Below are 18,690 nucleotides of genomic sequence, written 5' to 3' on the forward strand. Positions count from 1 at the left end.
GGGCAGAGCTGACCAGCATCCATTGTGGCTGGAACACCTGGCAGTAAAATGAAACTTAGACAACTTAACCCTTCTGTTATGTTCGTTTCTCAAGAAGAGCAATGACGTTCTTGGGTATTTAATGATCCAAAAGTGTCAGAACCCCAAAAAAATCCCAATAAACATTTTTTTAGTCTCATTATTAACTCCATTACTAACCAATTAAATCAATATTTGGTGCAATAGTGTTCTTTAATCCTCACAGACCATGCTTCAATGAGGATTTCTCACTGGTTTTTAATGAAAATTCTTGTTAAAACTTTTTTAAATGTACATTGGAAAGACCATAATATAAATACAATATTTGTACATGACATAGATTTTGTTTTATTTTATTTTAAAATTTGAATAATTCTTTTTATGAAGTGATATTGATAAAGTAACACAAGACACCTCTTCTGTCACATGCTGCCCAGGTTTTTAGGCTGTTTTTACCTGGTTTGGACAAGCAAAGACGTTTCATACCGAAAAAATACTCTTAACATTTTTTAAATTTTTCATTTAAAAAGGGTCAATTTGAGCCACAACATAACAGGAGGGTTAAACAAATCCACTCCAAAAATACTGAACTATTCCTTTAAGCCACACAAGGATAAAGAAAAATAATTCTCCATTAATAAAAGGCCAACAATATTCAAGGATGCTGAATGTGATCTATTGTATAGATATCACACACACCTTTTCTCTCATTGCTATGAAGAGGTTCCTTTACTCCACTAGCTCAGTAAAACACTCATCACAGCCTGTAATCAGTTTTTTCAATCAGTCACATCCCCGTTTCACTCAGTGTAGCCCGATGCAGTAGGAACAGTGTGACCTGCAGGCTTCAGGATGATCCTCGAGGCAATCCTTACACACTGTAAGTGGATTAGCCACACCATGCCTATTGTAAAACTGTGTTTTATAACGGCTTATGCGAGCATAACAATGTTTAATACTTCAAACCACAATTCATCTTTATCACATTTCAATCTGAACTCCAGAACAAACTCTGATTCGTGATACTTGGATCAGATACAGAAAATGAACCATCACATGTCACTTTTCCTTTCCACGGAGACATTCTAACAAATAGCAGACACAAACAGAATACAGTTAATATATGAATACTTGTGGTTTCTTATACATCACAAAATCATACACATGCTCATTCAGTGAGTTTTGATGACTGGATGGGTTGCTGTTAAACAGTACACACAAAGTGTTATACAGAGTGAAAGAGAAAATAAAGCAAATTCACTGTTATTTGAAAAAGGGCACCAAATGTTAGATACCATGGCATTTTTGTTATTAATATAAAATAACATAAATATTTTCTTTTCTGTTCAGGGGCAGTGGAGAAGAGCTCCAAACATGGGGCAGAGGACAAGACCCAAAATATCATCATGGCTATGAAAGAGCGCATGAAGATAAGAGAGAAGAACAGTCCTGAAGTGTTCGAGGTGATCCAGGAGATGTTCCACGTCACCAAAGAAGAATTCAACACTCATCTGAAGACAGCTAAACAGGCTGTGCTGGATGGGACCTCCAAGTGGTCTGCCAAAATCAACATCACAGGTAAGCCCGGTTCTGAAGGTTGTATCAGAACATTACTTTTCAAAATACTCATTGAAATGTAAAACCTTAATCTTACTGTAATGGGTCGTGACAAAGATGATGTTGAATTGAATTAGCTTCCATATACACATGCATAATCAATCAACTGGATAGATAGATGCTTTTTAACTGACACCTGATACAGCAGCAGGAAACCTCTGACCTTTGGGTAGTGACCTATAACCCCATTACTCAGACCTCCAACACCAAATCAACAAAGCTGCCATTACAAGCCAGGCTCTTCTGAAATGACAAACATTGTTATTCAAATTAGTATTCACTTGTTATTAACCTCAAGATCTTTGTCATTAACCTCTGACACAGAACTGCAAACTGCCTTACACTTTTAATTAGAAGCAGAAATAGAAATTGATTTGGTGGTTTGGTGAGAAATAGTTTGTTGACGATATCGTAAAGGTTACTACTAAATCATTGTGAGGAAACAATAGATGGTATTGTTCGTCATGTTGTAGAGACTTTGAAATGAAGACACAATTTCAGACGGACTTCCCATAGACTCTACTTTCCTCCTGTATCAAGACAGTGAGACATTTTAATAACATGAACTTTCAATGAGCGCTCAGACCTGCACATGACTTGTGTCTCTGATGTGGACAAGTTAAGCTTTGGGAGAACTTTTCATGCTGCAACACAATAATTAAAGCATCTGAGGGGGAGTAATAACAAGGCCATGATGACTTATTATTATAGTTGAGGAGTACTTGCTGCAGGTGACAGATATCTTTGTCTTTTTTTAACTCACTGGCATTCGACTTGGTACAGTGTGCTTTGGAAATGAATCTCCCTCAGCTGCACATAAAGCTCTCTCTGAGATGCCAGTCAAAATGTCGTGCCCCTGAGTGCATTTTGACAGTACAGCACTTCACAGCACATTTGGGATGAATGTAATGCTTTCACAATGCATATATTTTTATCTCTTTTTGGGCGCTTTTACTCCTCTGACTTACATAATGGGCACTGTGAAACTCAGATGTAAGTGTTCCTCTTTTCATGGTCTTCATAGGGAAATTAAAAGAGACAAATGTTCTGTTTTTTCTAACAATCTATGTTGTCTTTGTGTACCATTCATATTAAAGGGAGGGAATAAAATTATGATTTTAATGGTATTCTCTGTGCTATTTTCACACCCCGTTTGATTACATAACCTCTGGTGTGTTTCACTATTTCTGAAATCTCTCAGCCTAAAAAGAACACAGAGGGATTACAAGGCTTTCCTTTCATTTCACTTCTCTACTAACATATTCATGGTACATACCACAACTCAATCATTTGGTTTGATTCTATTCTTAGTTGACTGGTTGAGGGAAGGTCAGAAAGTTAGCTTTGTAACCTCTGCTTTGGACTCTGATCCATCTTCGTGGTAACTGTGCCAGGCCCAGCTCATTTATTGCTCACCTTGCATTTCTCAGACTGTCAATACACCAGAGTGAAATAGAAACGGAGAGGGAGGGAGGCAAACAGAGAGGGAGATGGAAAGTATGGGGATAGGAAGAAACAGGACTGTAAGAGAGGGAGTGGAAAAGAAGGGAAAAAAAGGGAATGAGAGAGACATTGGGAAGACCCGGGGTTGATTCAGTCGATTTCCCAGGGGCTTATTGAATGTCCTATTTTTAAACATAATTACTGAATTGTTATTTATTCACCTTTTATTAAATAAACACTGACTGGTATTGACAGCAGAGCTCTCTGACAGCGACCATGAGATACTCTGGCTCTGGTTAATGTTCCCACTACAAGGTCTGTCGGTGAATATGAACCTTTATCTAACGTACCTCAAGCAGCTATTTTGAAGATCTTTGGTAATCATCACTTTGGGGAATTTTGCCTCCAAGTGCACTGATCCCTTTATTATTATTCAAACATTTAGTAGGCAGAGACATTACTTTTTATGGCGTAAACCATAACCACCTTACTCCCATCAGAGGTCAATGTTTAGAACAGGAAAACGTAACCTTGGTTTCCATTCCTCTGGGTATCCCCTTTGGTTTGTAAATACACTAGGCTGATGTCGTCTTAACTTCTTATGTTTTTTCTGACAACCATTCAGAGCAAAAACATAGATAATGAAGCAGAGGGCTACTAAGCTAGCTCAAACAAACATTTAGTAGGACACAATTTGGTAACCAGTACTTACATAAAACAACAAGTTGGTTGCAGAAAGGATAGTTTTTAAAGAATAATGCACACAATCAGCAGCCAATTGGGTAAGAAAAGTATCTAAATGGTGCTTAAACCAGCCCCATATAAGATTACGACTCAAAATTGGCCTGCCCTGAATCAGGTTGGATGGAAACCAGTATCAACTAGAGAGGGACCAGATGCATCTGTGAAAACAAATAAAATATGAGCTTGGAGATTCGTGTGGTCTCAAGGCCAGTATTCGGTGCTTCATAAATGGTAAAACAAGCTAAGCAAGCAGTTTGGAAATTGATAATCAAGTGTATTTGGGAGTTTACTCTATTTTAGGGAGAGGGAGTCACAAAATAAAGCCAAACTTAAAGTAAGAGTAAAAAACTCTTCTATGTATAGAGAGAGAAAAAAGAGGTAGTTGGAGCTTTAAACAGTCTTCTTTAAATGGACTCATTCAGCCTGTCAGTGGACACAAGTAGTTGTTGTTAATAGTAGGCTATCTGATTCCCTTAATTCTGACTCCAAACTACCGTACTATAAGGATACCAGCATCCTTATCCTTCTTTACATTTATGGTACTGCTGTTTAAGACTTTTATTTTCCTACATGGTGGCATTTGATTTTGAGCCGTCCTGGAGCAAGCAGGCCATAGCTCTTAAAACCTCCATATCCTGCCCACCAACTCCTGTCAGCATTGAGCTGAGGGATATATATGTACTCTGAATTATTTAGACTATCACTTATGCATATTTAATGCCCAAGTGTCCTTTTTCCCTTTTATGGCGCTGTGAAATACTACTGTCTCTTCTTCTCTGCACCTTCCTCTGTGTGTGTGGAAGTCAAGCTCTGAATCAGGGATCACTCTTTAAGCCAACTCTTAGCTCAGCAGAGACATGTTGAAGCAGTGGGCAGACACAGAGGGGTGGAAACTTCCTATAGGAATAAATAAATTTTAGATATTCTTGCCGTATTGAAGTTACAGAAAAGATAAATTGTGGTTGTTGCCGATGACTCAAGAGCTGTTTTTGCTGCCTCTGCTTTTGGCAAACTCACACAGTTGTTGTAGGCAGTAGAGGAAGTGACAAGGCATTTATTCTTAAGTTAAAACCTAAGAAACAAAAATATTCAATCTAGACAACAGGGTAGTAAAGGCTAAATTATAAACACAGGGATAGGTTCATGACTGGGATTGAGATCTGCTGTTTAAACTCACCTATTCGGCACTTTTACGACTGTGTGCTCCTATGAATAAACTGCAATTACTCTGTCAGAGGTTACTGAACCTGCCACCCATAGAATCACATTTTCAAAGCCTTGACATCAAAATAAAACATGTTGATTGTACTAACATGATTTTTCAATCTTCTCCTCCCTGTCTTGTCTTCAGTCATGAGTGCACAGGGATTACAGGCCAAGGATAAAACCGGCTCCAGCGACCCTTATGTCACTGTCCAGGTGGGCAAAACCAAACGCAGGACGAAGACCATCTTCGGCAATCTCAACCCCATCTGGGATGAGAAGTTCTTCTTGTGAGTGCTTTCTATTAATGTGACCTCTGTCACACTAGATAATCCCTATTGAGATTAAGAGTAATCTGTTCAAGGCAATCTCAAGGCATTCGTAAATAAGTGAAAGAAAGTCTCATTTAATAGTTTGGGAAATACTATCAGTTATGACATATTACACACCAGCTGCACTGTAGAGATTTTGTAGTTGCAGACTCCACTATAAACAGCTTTACTATGTGATCCAACAGACTGGACAGCACAGGTCTTAACCCTTTAAATCCTTCTGCTTTACTGCTTTAGTAGTGCATCTCTTCATTCTGTTTATCTCTCTGTTGTGCTGACCAGGCCTTGTGTCTTTGTTTTTAGTACAGGCTATTCTCACTGTCAGCTATCCCATAGCTGAAAGTATCTTAACATTTATCGTAGTGTTTCGATTGTACTCCCCACACAGATGCAAATACATGTGTCCATATTTAAACTAGATGATAGGTTACATTGCAAATCTAACAGAGAGTTCAGATGATAATGCTGAGTTTCCAGGAGATTACTTTGAATAACAAAAGTGGTTTAGAAAATGATGAAAATTGGAGCCTTTGAGAATCCTGTAGAAGGCCCAATAAGCTCCTACAAATATATGCTGTTGTGGTTTACTTAAGTGCTGTATGAGAACGCAGCAATTTAAAATGCAGATCTTAAAGGAAATTTAATTTATTCATAAGAGGGCTGAAGAAGAAAATAAGACCTGGGTGCTAAGTTGCATTTACAAGTGGTTTATCGCAGCTGTTCTGCTACACTTTCAGCACCAGATGGATATGTTTCCAGTTCGTAGAGGTCCAGGTATATGTGCATATCACCATCAGGCAGAAATCTCTATCTCCAAAACTTTCCTGGAAAGTATAAGAGCCCCCATGTTTTTCACATAACTAAACACTGCATGCGATTCAACCACAAGCTTTAAAAATAAAAAAACGTTTCATCCATTAAATTTTAGAAAGCCTACTGGCAGGCATAAAGGGAGATCAATGGCATTGATTCATGCAAAAAAAATTAAAATGATAAAATATAGAGATACGAGGGGGTCTGCCAAACAGCCACGATAAGTAAGTTAGCTCTGGTGAAGTGTGAAACAAACATATTATTTGATTCAGATCAGGAAGCAAAGGATTTTTTTTTTTTTTTTGCTGTAAAGGCAATGTGGCAGAGGCTTCATTTAAAGGATCAGGGAAGGTTTGTCTCATTTACTCAAATTAAAAAAAAGACGCCCAGGGATTTTTGATCAGTGAAAGCTGCACATCTTCCAACATCATTCCTCTGGAGGTTTCTGTCCATAGTTCTAGATCATACTCACGGATTAAACCATACTTTTTGTAACAAGAAAATATTTTAAAGTGATTTTTTTTAGTTCCTACTTAATGTCATTCCCCTTTCTCAAAGTTGAGGGGTTGAATTCATACTTTATTTATCATACTTTTTATGTTGACACAAAACTTCCTGGAACTTGTGTGTCACAGAGACTGTTTATGAATATGTGTGTTTTTGAGTGTGTGTTTGTGTCTGTCCTATGCCAGTTACAAACAAAGCTCCACACCTGTAATGAGACTCCAGTGGTGGCTGTAATAAAACTCTTTCCCATTACTACAGGGATGTAGATTAATAGAGCGATACATTACTGTGTGCTTGGCAGAGAGTAAAATCCCAGACTAGTGCAGTAGCAGCAGCAGCAGCCAGTGCTTCCCCCACAAAGGGATTAGTTAAAAAAATATTGCAGATAGTGTTTCTCTGGCTGTCGCACCCAAGATGTCATTAGAACAAAATGTAATCTGTCGGTTTTAATTCCAGAGCCGAACAGTCTGACCCCATCTGAAGCTGAGTGCTTTGGCCACCTCTGTTCTATTTAGCAGAGTCATTATTGTGAAACGTCTGTCAGCTGCGCGGATGCAAAAAGGGACCAAAGAGATGGACATTAAGCTTTCACAAATAAATAATCCTTACTGTGAACGCTGCTACACGGCCATTCTGGTGAATCATTGAGCTTTTCCCTGATGATTTCAACATGAATTAGGAGAGAAAAATATAGATATATGCAGAGTAAAGGTCAAACAATATCTTAGGGTAATTCTTCCTTCCAGGCACACTTACACACTCATTTGAACTAAGGCAAGAATTGTCCTCCATATGTTACATAGATAAGAGTCAGGAAGTGTGTGTTTGTGTGTGTGTGTGTGTGTGTGTGTGTGTGTGTGTGTGTGTGTGTGTGTGTGTGTGTGTGTGTGTGTGTGTGTGTGTGTGTGTGTGTGTGTGTCTGAACTTGTTTTTATGCTTGAATTGTGCATTTATTTATCTCTCTGCTCCGCTGAATAACCCAACCTGATGAGCTGTCACTGAATATGCTGTTGCTGTCGTCGTCCATGTTGTTGTGATTGTTCTGACCTGCCGTAATTATCCTCCAAATTGCAGCGAATGTCACAACGCCACCGACCGCATCAAGGTGCGCGTGTGGGATGAAGATGATGACATCAAGTCACGGGTGAAGCAGCATTTCAAGCGTGAATCAGACGATTTCCTGGGTCAGACCATCATCGAGGTTCGCACTCTCAGCGGAGAGATGGATGTTTGGTACAATCTAGGTAAGCTGCTCGTTGTAAGGTGGAGTCTTCTAACTGGAGAGAGTGATGAACTGAAAAGGATGGGTGCAGTTTTTATGGCCCTTATTCAGATGGAGTGTTTACGGCATTTGAGTCCGTGATATGTATTGATCTGTTCAGGTAGTTAAAAGCAAATATGATACCTAGGATACCACAAATGATGAAGTGCCAAACCTATCAGATGTATGAGATAGTCTAAATGCAAACAGAGATAGAGTAGAAAGCCGTTTTATGTTGCCAAACTGTGATTTCAATCAGTAACATAAAAAGGGAACAAAGCAACAAATCACACTGGGCTTTCGATGCCAGCTATTGGTGCTTGATAGCGCGGCTGTGACTTACATGTTTTTATTATCTGCTGAATATTCTTCCAAAAAAAAAATGCTAAAAGGAAAGATTTATCAAATGCCAGTCTTGGCTTAAAGTTTCCTCTTTTTTTGGCTGTCAAAAACTACACCCATCACATCCAAGAATCTGAACCACAGATTTATAGATTATTTCTGCAGCCCTACTCATATTGCATATTAGTGGTTGGTACCAAAAAAGGTATAGTGTTTTTAAGATCACCACTACAACCTCTATAGCAGGAAGCCACAGGCACCTGTGGTTCAGTTTGGGTACCATCGCTGTTGATGATGGGTCTTTCTCTGTTGCTTCTTTTATGCATCACTGTTTTCTCCATGCTGCATGTATTTCCAGCATAATGGTAGCTCCCACTTCTGTTGTAGTATTATGACTGGCGGGTGCTGTCTTTGTTTGCCTCTCCAGCTGAAAGGAGGCAATTTGTGGTAATAGTGACCCCTGTCCACTGCTGCTGCTCTGTGCCTTTTTAAACGTTCACAATGAATGTTTAAACAGGCCTCTGCTGGTGTGGGTGTCCACCCCTCCAGCAGCTCTCCTCTCTAAGCCACTTCAGCTCCACTTCAAACGGGGCCTTTGTGTTTACATCACTGTTGCTTTGTCACATTATTATTTTTCACTTGTCTATCTCTTGACCAAATGGCTGTTGAGAAGAGCATCACTCATTTGACTCAGTGGAGATGAGTTATGTACAAGAGGCACAGAGGGAGGGCATTTAAAATCTGCAACAAACCCCATCAGCTGTGGAGTCATTAGATCGCAGGCCTGTCGGGAATGTGTGCGCCTGCATCTCTGTCTCTGTGTTTGTGTGGCTGTGTGTGAGCATTCAGGAAAGGTAGTCAGTGTGAAGTGAGGGCATCTTAATATTTGAATAAACAGAACAAACTTAGCAAACCCTACCCAGCTATCTTGATTAGGGTTGAGTGCATTTAGTCGACTAAATAGTTTAAACTTTACCCTTATTAGTCGGAAGCAGAACTACTAGTTCCTTAAATGAGTTATTCATATTTTTGATATAGCTAACCTGAAATGTCAGTCATATGCTGTGTCTAAGCTTTAATTATGCTTTTAATGCTACAATTCTTTACTATCTGGATGTAAACAAGCACAGATGTCAGATATCATCCCGTAGCACTGTGCGATTTGGCAGTATTTTGATCTAGATCACGTTGTATGTAGGCTTTGTCTGGTTAACTTGACTAGAGCAATGCATAACCAGCACAGACATGTGTTGTAATTAGGACTGACTGCTGGTGGTGCTAGCTCTGCTGATGGTAGCCACTCCCAGCAAACCAATTTGACAGCATTTTGGACTAACCAGCTAGTCTGAATTTATGCTTCCATTTCAACGACCAGGAAATTAGGCACTTAGGAACATCCCTAATCTCAATTAAGCAAACGGTCTCCCATTATAATAAGTGTAGGCTATAGCTAATGATACATATGATATCATTCCCATTTTACAGAACATGAGGTTCCACCAGCTAGGAGGAAGATATCGTTTTGTGGTGTATTGAATTATGCATTATTTTACTGGCTGTTTCACTTTTTCATTTAAATGAAAATGTTACAACTTTCAGAAGTTACTTTTAATGGGTGTTCTTAATGCATGAATATGTCACTGTTCAATTCAATTCAAACAACTTTATTAGTCCCTCTAGGAGCAGCTTATATAAGAGTTGAAAAGTGAAAAATTCATTGCTTTGATACTTTTTCTGCCTGTATTGATAGCACAGCTGTTAGAGTGTGGGGGAAACATGCAGAAAAGTGGCCTGTAGTTGAACCAGCAACTGTTGGGATGAGCACTATAGCCTCGGTATATGAGGCGCCAAGCCAAACTGCTATGCCAACTGACGCTCCAGCTTTAGTTTTATTTTTTTCTTGTGGATTAAAGAGGGCAGCCAAACATGTGGGTGGCTCCCTAAGATGTGGCTTGTAATTGGTTGATCCTTTCAGTGACTTTCCAGAGGCCTTGACTACGCAGTGAGTTGCCCAGGGTATCTTTTGGTTACTTCACTTACCCAAACTAATTAGACCAAGCTTACTGGTCACATAAAGCTGGTCACAAACCTGACAAGTCATCCCGGGGTCTCTACTAGCACATTCACAAAAAGACGAGAAGATAGCAGCACATGAAACAATCACAGACAGGATCAAGTCCGTTATCAGTGGAGACATCTGATATCAAACTATGATATGAGAAATATATCTAGTGAAACGCACCCGTAGTGTTTTAGTCAAGACCACATTTAGGGATCGAGACCGAGTCAAGACCAAGACTAAGGCAGGGCAAGACCGAGACAAGACCAAGACCATATATATCAATGAAAAATCATTATGAGAGTTAACAAAATAAAAGACTTCTGTTTATTTTTGCTTAAGTTTGCTTTGAATAATACTGACAGCATCAAACAAGGTTTGGTTTTGTCTTTGTTGCCTTTCTTTTGACTCCTTAAGTTTCGTTTTTTCTCTTATCACAGTAATGACAGGGACACAGAGTGCATCAGAGGTGGTCTCGACTGTTCTTAATATTAAATACGGAGTCCGCCCAGTCCGAGACCGAGACAAGGCCGAGTAAAAATGCTTTTGATTCCGAGACGAGAACGAGACCTGAAATAAGCGGCCTTGTGACCAAGACCGGTCTCGAGAACTACAACACTACACACTCAAGATTAAAATCAACACAGCTGCATTCATAAAATGCAGAAAGAACTTGCAGAAAGAGAAAAATTGTCAAGAACGAATGTGCACAGATGTTTTTCTTGTGGCCTGTGTAACAATTTTAGATGTAAAATTCCAGCTGCAGTCCTGATGCCATCAAACGAAGATATGTGGAACTGATTAAATGAGTAGAAAAATCATCTTATAACACTTTATTTTACATCTTAGAAGTACAAGAACTACAGTGCTTCAGTGCTTTGATCAGGCTCTGTCATAGGAGTATATCAGAACAGCACAGTTGTTGACTTTCTCTCATATGTTTCATATTTAGAATCATACAGGTCGCTAAACCGTAGGTCTCCCTCCCTCCTCCCTCATCTCGGTCAGCTCAGGTATTTAAGCAGAAGTTACCATGTTGATCTACCCCAGTGAGAAGTGAACCACCTTGATCGTGCTGGATACTGGACTTAGCCTTGAAGTTACCGTGTTAACAGAAAATCCTGCTTCCTAGTAAACCCCCGAGTAATGATTAATCACAGTTGTTTGTGTGTTGCAGATAAAAGGACGGACAAGTCTGCCGTATCGGGAGCCATCAGACTCAAGATCAGTGTGGAGATGAAAGGAGAAGAGAACGTGGTTCCTCCTCACGGCCAATACACCTGTTTACACGAGGTAACCATCGTAATGAGATTAGATTCAGGCATAATTAGTTCTTACTGAGCTCCTGTCATCATTTTTGGGGAACTTAAGCATGAAGTTTTCAAAGACAGTTACTGAAGAAAACATTAGTTTATTGGAAAACAAACCAACAGGACGACAATCTTAATGGTTACTTGAAGATGTGGAGATTTCTCCAGCTGTGATAAGGGTCTTTGTTTGCTGCTGCATGTCTCAAAAAACCTCTCTTTTATTACTTGTTGTGACACAGTGCTCCATCACCGTAACCGCTTCCGTCTTATCTCTGGTGCCTCTCACAGAACCTGTTCCACTACCTGACCGAGGTGAAGAACAGCGGCGTGGTGAAGATCCCGAAGGTGAAAGGGGACGAAGCGTGGAAAGTCTACTTTGACGACGTGTCTCAGGAGATAGTGGACGAGTTCGCCATGAGATACGGAGTGGAGTCCATCTATCAGGCTATGACGTTAGTACCACCCTGATCTATGGCCTTTTACCTCTACAATCTGTCAGTGTCTCATTCGGCAGAGTGGAGGAAGGAAGGAAAAGAGAGAAGGAGCGATGGTGGAGGAGAGGAGTAGTAAAGATGTCTCCTCAGCAGAATCGGTCGTTGGAAGACTATTGAGCCCTCCTGGTTTGATTGATTAATTGTTGGTCTGCTAGTAAAAAAAAACTCCCAACCTGCCTTGGTCACATTGATCATGGACACGCACAAACAGTCTCATTTCCTTCTCTCTGTGTCTCTCGGCACTTCTGTGACCCTGTCCATCTATAATTGTCTCCATCTCTTTTCACTTCACACACACAGACTTAGGTGCAGGCAAAACTAGACCATCTGAAAAGTTCAAATCCCTGAGCACTGAGCAAGGTAATGCAGTGCCCTGTGACATGATGCAGCTTTGGTGCTGAGTTTTGTCTTCATACAGCACTGGTGGCCAGATTTACTAAGTCCTGTGCTTCCATTTCTAATAAGAGATTGTGTTTTCTCATCAAAACAGAACCATACCTTTAAGTAATATTGTTTGGGCATGCTTGCCTTTAATGGAGAGTGTGGAATGACATGCAGAGGTCAGGTGTCGAACCTGCAACCACTGTGACGAGGACTTTAGCCTCAATATATGGGGCGTGTGCTTAGACCGCTGGGCCAACAGCGCCCCCCTTTTAGTGTATTTTATATGACTACTGTGGTCACTAAAAGGTTGCCATTATGGCGTATTTACTATATCTCACCAGTGTTCAACAGCAGACAGTCTGAAACATAACAGTGATTGAATTCACCGAGTAATAATGAGCTAATGAGCATTACCATACGAATATTTACGCGTGAGCAATTGTTTGAACATCTCAAATTGCATCACCATAGTGCACCTTTTCAAGCTCTCCATCCACTGCAGAATTCGCTTGTTGAGCAGTCCCAGTAGCTGGCTATGTAATTAGCCGCTGCCTTAGTAAATCAGAATCTAATTACACACAGATTGTGTGGGCAAATTGAATGAAAGACGCGGCCCACACTTTTGCTTGCATGTCCAGAAAAGAGGCAACACTGCATTGTGGTGTTATCACCGTTTTGATAACAGCTGCAGTAAATGTAAGAAAATGCATGCGTGAAATGTTTATGTTGCTTTTAATGTCTGTTGCAAACTGTGACCGTTATGTCCCTCAGCTGGACTTTGGATGACTGAGTCCGATGCACTCCCCCATGTCTGAATATTATTTTATTTTTCCACCAGTCTTCAAGTATGTTTGATCCCTAACATCTTCTTTTCTATCTGATCCCAATGATCGTGTCTCAGCCTCCATATCCCACAGCAGCTCCTTTATTTTACCTTCCAAAAGCACTCTGGGGCAAATCAGAAATTGGGTCTCTTGATGAGCCCTATAAAGCTGTTTCAAGGATGCCTCTATATCATGTGTACATAAGTAAGAAGTAGAACCGCCTCAAAACAAACACGTATCTAGCACAGGTGTAGTTTACACATTTTATTGTTTTGATGCTGCAGACTGGCATGGAGACAGTGATAGATTGTTGTTTCAGCGTGATGGAGTACTCCAGCATATGAGGGATTGCCAGGTTATTTAACAGCAGACAAGTGGAGCAGGAAGTGGCCTTATTTGGAGCTTTCTCAGATGGAGTTAATACTTCAGGCCTGAACCTCGCTTAAGCTTACTATGCTTCATCAGGAATTTATGAAAGAACCTACCTTCCCGTTTTCTTCATCATAGAGCCTTGACTCCCAGTCACTCCTGACATGATGGCTGCATAAATCACAGCAGCTGTGAAGACTCACTCTCCCCTCTGTAACCACCACATCACCCCCAACACCTCCCTCCCTTCCTCCCTCATATTCGCTTTTCCTCATCTCGCTCTATCACCACTCCCTACCTCCCACCACTGTTTCATATCATCTTCCTCTCATAGCCCCAAACTATCTATGCTCATAAATAGGCATGTGGAATTGTGCCTGGTGCATCTGGTTCACTAGTGAAATCCAAGGGAGGCTTACACTAGAAGAAGCAATGTGTTAGTCTTGAAAATTGGCTCAGGAGATCCAGCTCTAAAAGCACCATGGGAATTCAGCGGATGCCATCATCACTCTCTTTGCATTACCCTCTTTGCTCGCCTAACCCCAAGTGCTCCTTGGTAATTTGGAGGCTGAAAGCAGAGTAATTAAATAGGCTTCCCGATGAGAACATGTTTGTGTTTCTATTTGTGAGTGTGTGCACATTTGCGTGCATGTGTGCCGGTGCTGCACTCAGGAGGGGGAGTAAATCAGTAATCATTACCCCACACCACTCCTCTTTTTTCTAGCTACACAAGCCAATGATTCACTGAGATGGATTTTCTTAGGTTTAAAATCCTCCTAACTTAACATCTATCATTAATGACAATTTTCAATTTGAAAGTATGAAAATATTTATTGACAAACATTTTGACTACATACATTTATTTCAACAAATGTTCAGATAAATGATCAAACCATCGGTTTCTCAAGTATCGAAGTTGAAAGCATGATTGATGAACATTTTTTAAAACATTTGGTGAAATGTAGGCTAAAGGTAATTTGAGTTTAGTTAATAAAAACACAGCAGATTACATTGAAATCTGTTTTTCCATAGATTTCAGATAAAGCATTAAGCAAATAATGTGTTTATGAAACCCTGCCTGCTTTTTTTAAGCTCTCAGGCATCTTTACTATGAGAGGAATCCAATGCCTCCAGATGTTTGGTAGCTTCTGGTCACACTGGAGGCAGAGATAGAAGCCCTGTGGACGTAATTGTTTACTGCATTAAACATACAGATTACTGCAGATATACAGTATGCTTTTATTTGTGTGGTGTTCTTTCAAGAATAACAAGACTCTTTATGCTCTTTGTGAATGTGCATAGAAGCGATTACGAGTTCTGATGGTCATACTGGGAACCAGGAGGAGTTCCTCATGGCTTGAGAAGCAGCAGCGCGAGGTGCCAACAGGAGCATATGCTCTTCAGTCAGGCAGAGATCTCTGCTCAATCCAGGCCTCTCCGGGAGAGCAAAATCGTTGCAAATCGGAAGTGCTAATACGGGAGCCTCTTTCATTATGTGCAGTTTAAGGTTAAAAGGCGCTGGAGACAGAGAAAAGAGTGGGAGATTTGTTTAAGCAGAAAACATCAAGGTGGAAACAGTGGAAGTCCCTCATCTGGGAAAGATGCCATGTGTATATTTAGTATGCACCATAAGATTAAGATCCAGTTTGTGCTGGGTTGACATATTTGGATTCACCTGAGATGGGAGCACTTACATCAGGGAGAACACAAACCAGGCTTATGTTTTCCTCTGAGGTATCCCACATTGAATTAAACGCACAAGTTTAATGGTAAACAGTAAAATTAACATTTCTCCTACCTGTTCCTGTGATTAGGGGATCCCACAGGATTAACTGAAGATCTTACTTCCTCCATCTATGGCTTCTACCGGTGCAACCTTATGTCAGTAATAGTATAGGTTATACAGCTGTGATTAATGACATCATTTGTAACAGATAGCCCATGAAGGCACTGTTCTTACGACACGAACAGGGCTGTTAACTGCTTATGCATTAACTTTTCCACTAGAAGTAATTGTTGGGAACATTAAAATTATGTTCTCTCTTCAGCAGCCAGAAGTTGAAAATAATGAAGGACTGTTGTACCATGGGATGTTTGCTCACATTTTACTGTAGTTACTGCAGTGCCAAGGAAAGAGGAGGATCAGGAAAAGGGATCGCTTCAGTTTGTGTGAAGGAAATGTCCTCTTCACTGTAGTTTCTAACACATTGAACGTTGTCTATTTTGAAAAAAATATTGAAGTGTTGAGTATATTTCGCTCGTTAGTTATTTGTCTTGTAAGCTTCTCTTAAGGAGAAGCTCCCTTATCTGTCTGAAGTAAATTATGCTGTATTGGTAATAAGATATTTTTGCGATTTGCGAATGCCAAGGCACTCTTTACAGAATAGTAGGTTCAGTTTGTTGATTGATGTAATCAATCACAACTAGTTTGTTAAACTTAACCTACGGATAAAATATCAAATAAATTGGACATATAATCAGCTAGTAAATCATCATTGTGGGAGTGTCCCAATTTAATGTTATAATTCCAAATACATCCCAATGTAATTTCAAAGCAGTCTTTGTAAGTTTCTGTTCATGAAAATCAAAAATCAAAAAATAATGCACTTAAAAACACTGAAGTGTTGAGCTTCTACAACTTTCTCTTTTTAATGTTGTCTCAAAAAGGTGCTGCCTCTTATACTACATGTGTTCTTTCTTCCTAATTGTACAGGCACTTTTCCTGTCTGTCCGCCAAATACATGTGTCCTGGTGTTCCGGCAGTGATGAGCAACCTGCTTGCTAATATCAACGCATACTTCGCCCACACCACCACCACCACCACAACCACCGCCTCCGCATCTGACCGATTTGCTGCCTCTAACTTCGGGGTAAGTGCACCTATTATTGTCTTGTCATCTGACATGCACAGAGACGACAGCAGTGACTCAGTGCTTAGTGCAAATGAGTGTTGTCAAAGGTTTCCAGTCATGGTAGCATAACATCTGATGCTGCCTTCAAGTTTTGCATTGAATCTTGACATGACTGCTTCCTGCCATCATTCTTGTTTAGAGTTATTTGTCTGAAGCAATTTGGATGCTTGAAATCAACAAAAATTCTCCGAGGGCTGCCAGTGCTTACAATTCAACTTTTAATAAGCTAATGTTGTAGGGCATCAAATAATATTTCTAAGCAGTAAGCTGAGTCTGGCAATCTAACTCAACCACTAAATTTTCTTCCAGGAAGTAAAAATGAATCATTGCCGGCATATGGCAATGCTTCCAACCACGCAGTGTTATAAATTTCTACACACAATGCTTGGGGTGTGGTGACGCTCTAAACTGAATTATGGAATTCTCCTCCTGACAGAGGGAGAAATTTGTCAAATTGCTGGACCAGCTGCATAACTCACTGAGGATCGACCTCTCCAAATATCGGGTATGTGAGACTCTTTGCATGTGTGTTTAAGAAAATCATCTCCATGTTTGTCACCTCAAAGTCCACATTTCTTTAATGTTATAAAGTGTGTTACACTTGATATTTTCTGTGAAATGATCTGTTACCTGCTGCTCATCACCTTGTGGATTCCATTAGAATATTAAGGTTTATCTTCTCTCTTAACAGTAGACTTTGTGCTTACTGTATCTGTCTGTAGCAGCAATGCATATACAATTTGTTGCAAATACCAAATTTGTTAGTTGCCCCCATAAGCTGGTAGATTATACACATGTTTGAATGCCTTTCAGTATGTGTTATTCGCATGTAAGCTGTAGAAACATCACAGTGTGCAGGGTGAACATTAACGCCAGGTTCAAAGACATTCTGATAAATACAGGGCGGTAAAGAAGAGGTAAATGTCATTCTAGATGTAATGGTGATGTCTTCCAGGAAATGGCATTTCAGAATGTCATGTTCCTTAAGTATTAGTAATATCAGATATACACATAAGGTTTATGGCTTTGAGACTTTGGGCATGGATTTAGTTTATATGAGCTGTGACGATGAAGGAAGACTTGAAAAATGTCATTGGGAATAGCAGACATGAACTGATGGATACACAGAAACACACACAACTTCATGTTTTACATTGTTGTTCAACAAAAGCAAATATTGCTCAACCCATCTCTTTTAAAATGAATCATGTGACTGAAGCCAGTGGTGTAGCCGTGGACATAAATATTGATGAGGAGATAAGTCAGAGGGTCCATCAGCATCTCAAGAAATAGCGGTCCTCGCGGTCCAATAAATAGAGCCTGCAGTGAGTGTCCAGCACTCTGTCTGCCATCGTGGTTCATGGATGTAGGGCACTGGGCATCTTGTAAACATCTGTAAACTTGGCTGTACTCTCGCTCGATTCTGTGTATACGCGAAAGCATCTTCAGGTAAATATGATGTAAAATTTTTGTGCCATGAATGTGTTTGATAAGAATTTCATACGGCCTATATCCCGGTGGGCTCCTTACATGAACTAGACGATCCCCCTCCTGCTGTTGCATGTTTTATTTAACTTAGAAGACACACCTTACATATCGGTGATTAATCTGCAGCAGTCCAAGGTCAGATTCTTCATTATTAACCGCTAGCTGCTTAAACATACATACTGCAGCAAAACTCAAGTGGGGCCCAGTGGGGAGTGGAGGGAGGAACAGCTAAGCTATAGTATATACAGTCTGTGCTTCTGGTGCAATGAGGCGAGGCGGCCCCTGGGAACTGCAAGCGACTGTTTGTGTTAACCAACCGGAACCAGTGCTTCTTTTTAATCTGTTACCATTTTTAACAAAACATAGAGTATTTATGTGTAAGCTCAGAGATAAAGAAAACATGTTTACTTTGTGAGTTTTCCTCTCTGCTTTTGTTTATATGGTGTTAGAGAGGTGTTGTCATATCTTTGGTACACACACCGTAAAAGTCTGTGCACTGCATTGTGGTAAGATTAAATAGATATTTGGTTTCATTTTTCATCACACTGACACAGATGGTGGGGAATAACA

General features: G+C 40.1%; 1 protein-coding gene across 1 annotated transcript in view; it reads left to right on the top strand.

Annotated features, from left to right (window-relative positions):
- Positions 1-18,690, top strand: part of LOC117810766 (protein unc-13 homolog C-like) — a 111,864-nt gene that overhangs the window by 22,316 nt on the left and 70,858 nt on the right. Inside the window, exons 7-13 of the mRNA XM_034680721.1 lie at positions 1,369-1,596; positions 5,174-5,315; positions 7,752-7,921; positions 11,517-11,632; positions 11,938-12,101; positions 16,434-16,590; positions 17,069-17,137. Of these exons, the coding sequence (XP_034536612.1) occupies positions 1,369-1,596; positions 5,174-5,315; positions 7,752-7,921; positions 11,517-11,632; positions 11,938-12,101; positions 16,434-16,590; positions 17,069-17,137 (1,046 nt within the window). The remainder of the gene's footprint in view (positions 1-1,368; positions 1,597-5,173; positions 5,316-7,751; positions 7,922-11,516; positions 11,633-11,937; positions 12,102-16,433; positions 16,591-17,068; positions 17,138-18,690) is intronic.

The sequence above is a fragment of the Notolabrus celidotus genome, chromosome 3, assembly GCF_009762535.1.
Source record: "Notolabrus celidotus isolate fNotCel1 chromosome 3, fNotCel1.pri, whole genome shotgun sequence".
Lineage (NCBI taxonomy): Eukaryota > Metazoa > Chordata > Actinopteri > Labriformes > Labridae > Notolabrus > Notolabrus celidotus.